The following is a 6859-nucleotide window of genomic DNA, read 5'->3' on the forward strand; positions in this document are numbered from 1 at the left end:
TTAAAAATCATTTTTAAATCTTAACTTAATTGATAAGTTGAATTTCAAATTCAAACATAAGACATCAAAGTTATCTGAATTGTTTACTCTAAAACAAAAAAATTAAAAACCAATAAAACAAAAAACAATAGATCAGAAAGTAAAAATAAAAAACTCTTAACAGCAAATTAATACATGCGTATATTGCACAAATCACACTGTACTATAGTCTACACATGAAAAACCTAAGCGTTGGCATTGGTCTGGTGCCTCCCTTTTTCCTTCTCTTTCACCTCGCTTCCTTGCGTCTTGTCATAATCTTCATGCATAAGAAACATTTCTTAATTAGGCTTAATAATTAATTTCGATCTTTTGGACCCCAACAAAAGCAATATGAAAATCAAAATTATAACCTGGATGATTTTCATGGACGGACTTATCTTTCTGATTGGTGTTAAGGGATTGGTTTTCACCATATATCCCCCCAAATCCTTCTTCATCACATCTCGTAGCATATCCTTCTCCAAACGAATGTGACATCACATCCCTTCACATATTAATTAATTTCAATCTCAGAACATATAGAAATAAAAAAAAAAACTAATCACTAAAATTAAAGAAAAAAATGACCAGGATAAAAAATGAAATTTGACTCATTAAAGACAGTTTTAGTATTTTTTCCCTGAAAAAATTCATAGTTATTTTATTTTTCTTAGTGACAAAATTAAAATATTATGATAATCATATTCACATCAGTTAATTATTCTCGGTTTAAAAAATTAATTGAGCAGTGGAGATCAAGTAATTAATAAAAAATTAACAAATTAAATCAGTTGAGATTATCAAATTTAAATCAGATTTTAAATATCTTCTCATTTAAAAAAAATTAGGTGTATTTGCTTAAATATTTTTCGCATAACTCTTAAAATAAATAAAAAAATACATTTTATAATTATAATAAACTTAACAAAAATTATGAAGATAAAATCATGATCGGTTAAATTAAATATCATACGAAGAGTACACAAAAGTACACCTAAATTTTGTATTAAAAAAAACAAGAAACAAAAGTCGGTAAATTGATAAATGATATGAAAATTATATGATTCATGTTATTTGAGCTCACCCATGTTTAGTTTCCTCCCTATTAGGCTTCTGAGCCTTGTCCATGTTCTGGGCAGTATCAGGTTTGGTGCAAAATCTAACGGTGGAAGGTTCCCTACAAAGACAAAACTTGGAAGAGAGTGAGCGTGAGAACGAGGCTTGTGGATATGTTAAAAAAGTTTTAATTGTGTGAACCATTGTTTTTGTATGCAAACTTATAGGACACAAAAGAGTCAATATCGGCAGGGGGAAACTGAGGTTAATTAGGATCCGTAATCATACACTAATGTATTCACATCCTATTTCTCCGCTTACTTGCTCTAATTTTTTAGGACAATTTAATATTTTCATGACATGGTACATTTGCATTGTCTATCCGACTCGTGTCCTTAAAAGAAAAATGTACGTGTCACACGTAAAGGCTGTTTGAGCATAAACAAATATTTCAATTCATTTGATTCAACCTTGAAGAGATGCGTACTTCGACCCACCAATGCCACGTTCAAAGGAAGACTCAAAGTTTTGAGGTTAATCAGTTACTCTATTCTTTCAAAACGAGTGTTCTTAAAGTTTGCTCCATCGTGTGTTATAACTTTATTATTTCTACTCTAATGGTAATTGAAAATGTTTTTGTGTTATAATTTTTTTTTGTTTTGTTAATTAAAATAGAAATACGTCAAAAGAAAAATGGATTAGACTAACTAATTAGTCTGTATAGCTCACGCTGAACAAACTATTATTGATAAATTATAATCTATTAATAAAATGGACTAAATCGAACTTATTTATTCATATAATCGGATCATTCAACTTAGAACAGTTATATATAGTTCATGATGTTACTTTTACAAAAATATCATCTTTTATTTGGCAACAAAGGACGTTAATTAAAACCAAAAAAGCAAAATGGCGTATGGATGTTTTTGTTTTATCAATTTTTTAGTCATAAACAAGAAAACACTTGGATAACTCACTTTTCATTAATGACATATATATAAATAAGTGGGGTGGGGGGAACAAGAAAACACTTAGATATTGATTTATAAAATAGACTTAAATAATTTTGTTTTTATTTTTATTCTTGTAAGTTTTTTTTTCTTCAATTTAAACATTTGTAAGTTGAATTTAATTTTAAAATTATATATGTTAGTTGTTGTTAAAAAAAATTATATGACAAATAGAGAAGTGATGTGGGAGTCTTTGACATGACAATAGTTGTAAATATTTCAAATATTTGACAAATATGTATATTTACGAGAACTAAATCAAAATCCTCAAATTTGAAAAACCTAAAATTTATTTTCTTCTTTTTCTCCTTCGTGCAATCTAAAATCCCAATTATTCTTAAATCTTCATGTGTAACAAAATCAACTAATTTTCAATTGTATAAATATGGAGTGTAGGAAAACAATGTGTATATTCATCTCTAACACTGATGTAAATTCTAAACGGCGATTTTAGAAATGTTCTTATTGGAATGTGAGTAATTTTTCCTTAAATTTGTTATTTTTATGTTTATTCTTTGTAGTTATTTTTACATTTATAAAGTTTAATGTTTAATTTTTTATTTTTCTTTTTATATCTCTTATAGTTATCAATTGTTTGTATGAGATGATAAACTTGATATTGGTCCCAGATTTGTTCATCATCTCATACAAACAATTGATAACTATAAGAGATATAAAAAGAAAAACAAAAAATTAAACATTAAACTTTATAAATGTAAAATATAACTACAAAGAATAAATATAAAAATAATAAATTTAAAATCAATTTCTTAAGATGTTTCAAATAATGCTTCAGCATCAACACCAAATTCACATTCATGTGGATGCAAATGTAATGACTTGTGAAGGATGCTATGAAAGAAGAAGTTGACACACATTAAAATATGAAGATGAAGTTGAACAGTGAAAGGAAAAAAGGGAAATGGTTGATGGTTCTTTTGTTCTTGTCTTGGGTGATTTTTTTTATGGTTTTTAAGATGTATGTTTGATTGTAATGAAAAATTTGTGGGTAGTTGTTAAGCTTCAACTGTGTAATTGTTGTCATATGTTTTAGTTTGATAATGCTCCAACAATATAAGTTGGTTGTCATATGTTTATGTTTGAAATGCTCCAACCGTGTCAAATGTTTTAGATTGTAATGCTAATTATGTGGTTTAATTAATTATTTTTTTTTTAATTTTCTTGTGACAAAGTCATTGTGAATTTATAATTGTATAATTGATTATCATTGTATGAATTGATTGCAAATGACTGGTACATGATTGTTAAATTGTTGGCTCAAATTGACACATGTTTTAAAAACTTGTTATAATTGGTTATTTAATTTTATAATAGTCTTTGAAAAATATTTATAAAAAATATCGTTTTAGTCCCTCCAAAATAAAAATACCAAAAAATATTGTGCAAAAATTAAGTTTGAAATAGTTAAATCAAAACTTGTGTGGTTTTGTATTTTGTATCAAATGTTTGGGATTTGAACAACAAAATTTTGTTTATAACCATAACCAAAATATATGTTATTATATTCATATCAAAGCTTTATAACCATATCCATCAAATAACCATAACAAAAATATATGTCATCAAATTACATATTCATATCCCAAAACAACAAGCTATATATTCAAAATATATGTCATCAAATTATATATTTTAGTACATTACCAAAAAATACAAAAATTAAGTTTATGATCAAGTTACATATCATAGTATATTGTTAAAAAAACACAATACATGTCATCAAATCACTATGTCGTTCTGTACGAAATATCATCCTATGATCTCAAAGCACTTAAGCATGTTTTAAGTTTATGATCAATCAAGTTTTGTTGTGACGATGTGTCAACTTCTTCTATACCTTAATATAAACAAAATAAATTAATTAATATGTGAAAACAATTAGGAAATAGTAAATACCTTACAAAATTGGGCTTGAGGGTTAACCTCTTGACTTGTACAACTTCTTGTGTTGTGACCATGCTTGTCACATTTTGTGCATCTATAGGTTGAACCAGTCCATTATGTTTTATCATTATTGCATCTAGAGGGGTTCCTTCTTGCAACGTTGTGTTGCAGCAAGCTACATGTAGCATTTGAATAATAATTATCCACAAAATCGTGAAACCTAAGTGACCCAATGCCTAACACCTAACGCAACAATTGCATGTCTACAAGGATTCTAGCTCACCCTAAAAAATTACATGTACAAGTCTTTTTCTCAATGTTAATAATAAAACTATTCTTTAGATGCAAATGTTCAAGTTGAAACTTATGTTCCTCTGGCATGGTTAGGACCCAAATACCACTATGCTCAACTTCTTTATATAACATCCCATAGTAATTGATATGATTATTTATTTCCATCTATCAACCATTTATATAAGATTTGTAATTTTATTCATCTAAGTAGTTTCTTATTTATTCACACATTGTTAAAATAGGTAATCCCTCAAACTTTCTTTTGAAATTAGCATATAAGTTCCTAGGTATTCAACTCTTTCAAACATCTCCTCAAATACAAGAATCAACTATTCTTTATATGCAAATGTTCAAGTTGAAACTTATATTCCCTTTACATGGTTGGGACCCAATTACCACTATGCTCAACTTCTTTATATAACCTCCCATAGTAATTGATATGATTAGTTGTTTCCATCTTCAACCATTTATATAAGATTTGTAATTTTATTCATCTAAGTAGTTTCTTATTTATTCACACATTGTTAAAATAGGTAATCCCTCAAACTTTCTTTTGAAATCAGCATCTAAGTTCCTCGGTATTCAACTCTTTCAAACATTCCTCAAATACAAGAATCAACCTTTACAAATTGTAACAATACATTAAATCATGGTAAATAATAAAAATTACAACAATATATTAGGCCATGTTAAATACTAAAAATTATACCTTTTGTTGATCGGATGTGAAAATCCATCTATTTTCTTGGCATATATCCCCGAACAATAAAGTTATAAACCATATCCAAGATTCCTTAGTTTCAGTTTCAACTACTCAAAAACCAGTAGATAATATTGATCATTTTGATCCTTTCCGGCAAATATAAGAAGGGTTCCTCCATACTTAGTCTTCAAGTGACATTCATTCACACTAATGAATGGTTTACATCCACTAATAAAACATCTTTTACATCCATTAAAGCAAAATTAAAAAATCTCAAACCTTGGTTGCAATCCTCTCAACATGAATCTTGTAATTCTTCCCAATATTTGTCCTTCTCAACTCTGCAAAATATCTCCATAATAAGTTATATTGTTTTGTTGCATTACCTTCAACAACCTCTTTGACAATTTTTTTGACCTTCCATGCTCTTCCAACTGTAATACCAACATAAAATTTTCTTCTAACATCATACACAATTTTTGAATTGTAACATTATCATGAGTTCTCATCTTACTAGCCATGTATTTGGACACCCATCTTGAATTTGCAGTGGTATTATTGAAAACCCTGCCACATACGTGAGTATCAACCCAAAACTTAATTCTAAAATGCGTGTTTGTCCCCAACTTGACTAACAAGTGCTACAAAACCACACTTATGCATGCAAACTGCTTTTACTTTAGTTCTGTCATTTTTCTCCAACCTGATTTCTCTCTCATTCATAACAGACAATTTAGTTATAAGTTCCTTAAATTCAACAAATGTTTTAAACTCCAACCCCAATTTAAACTTTCAATCCTTATTCAACTTTTTCATTTTGAACTGATCAAACTTTGGTACATTCTCATTGTCTAAACCATTTGCATCACTACATTAGTTCATCACTAACATATCCAGTCTAAAATGTGTCATCCTCACCACTTATATGTTGACTTTGTTCAACTCATGCACTTGATTCAGCCTCTTAGTGTAACTTTCAAATTTTTGTGTGTTTTGTTTAGTGTCGACATATATGTCATGATCTTCACTCTATATGTTTTGCCATTGATTTCCACCTTTGATGTGTCAGTCTACTATAAAATCAAGTCATCATCTAAACCAAGTGCTCTCTCATCTTCACTAGCATCAAAGGTAATATTAGCAACATCATCTATTTCACTTTCAGTTTCACTCTCAATATCAACTTCCTCGTCATTTTTACCCAACTCTTCAGCTTTATTTTCCTCACAAATTTTTTCACCTTCAACAATCTCAACTTCTACACTTATAGGCACTCCCTGAACTTATCATTCGAGTTACATTATGCTCAACAAACATTTTTAGCTTCACAATTCATCCTCGAAGTGTGAACAACAACCTCTTTGATGTAGCTAAATATCACTAGAAGGGGGGTTGAATAGGGATTTTGCTGTTTTAAAAATAGTTTTCAAGTGTTTTAAAAACTATCCTCTTGTTGAGGATGGAAAGCCCGAGGATGGGTTTTTCAAAACCTTCAAATTCAAATCGAGTTAAAGAGTGAAGAAGAAATATACGATTGACACACACTGTTTTTATACGGGTTCATCCAAAGATGGCTACTTTCAGTCCTCACACCCTTGTGAGATTTCACTAATGTTCAAACAGATCAACCTCTAACCGAGGATGATTATAACTTGTGTATTCTCAAGCTTCACCAAGCTTACAATCAGATTTCAAATATTTCTAAGTGTACCTCACGTGGAAATTACAGTGTGATAAGATAGTGATTGATTCTAAATACTTTCTCAAAAGATTAACAAAGATCTAATGTAGGATTTGTAGAAAGTATGAAGATATAATTGATGTTGCTTCTTGAAAGCTTTAAGATCTTTGATCTTTTTTAATGCAT

At 28.9% G+C, this 6859-nt stretch overlaps 1 protein-coding gene across 1 annotated transcript; it reads right to left on the reverse strand.

Moving 5' to 3' along the window:
- LOC101500608 (uncharacterized) lies at nt 1-1397 on the reverse strand. Its single transcript, XM_004511984.3, has 3 exons — nt 1106-1397; nt 393-526; nt 1-298 (listed from the first exon to the last, which is right to left on the reverse strand). Exons 1-3 carry the CDS (start codon nt 1279-1281, stop codon nt 225-227), a joined length of 384 nt encoding a protein of 127 aa, XP_004512041.1. The 5' UTR covers nt 1282-1397; the 3' UTR covers nt 1-224.
- Nucleotides 1398-6859: the final 5462 nt, after the last annotated feature.

This window comes from Cicer arietinum, chromosome 8 (assembly GCF_000331145.2).
Source record: "Cicer arietinum cultivar CDC Frontier isolate Library 1 chromosome 8, Cicar.CDCFrontier_v2.0, whole genome shotgun sequence".
NCBI classification, from domain to species: domain Eukaryota; kingdom Viridiplantae; phylum Streptophyta; class Magnoliopsida; order Fabales; family Fabaceae; genus Cicer; species Cicer arietinum.

Bases quoted from the DNA above. Each gene is read 5' to 3' on its own strand.
- LOC101500608 (XM_004511984.3), bottom strand. From the start codon at position 1,281: ATGGTTCACACAATTAAAACTTTTTTAACATATCCACAAGCCTCGTTC. The intron at 527-1,105 runs GTGAGCTCAAAT...TAATATGTGAAG, and splicing joins AGGGAGGAAACTAAACATGG to GGATGTGATGTCACATTCGT. The intron at 299-392 runs GTTATAATTTTG...TTATGCATGAAG, and splicing joins CGTCCATGAAAATCATCCAG to ATTATGACAAGACGCAAGGA.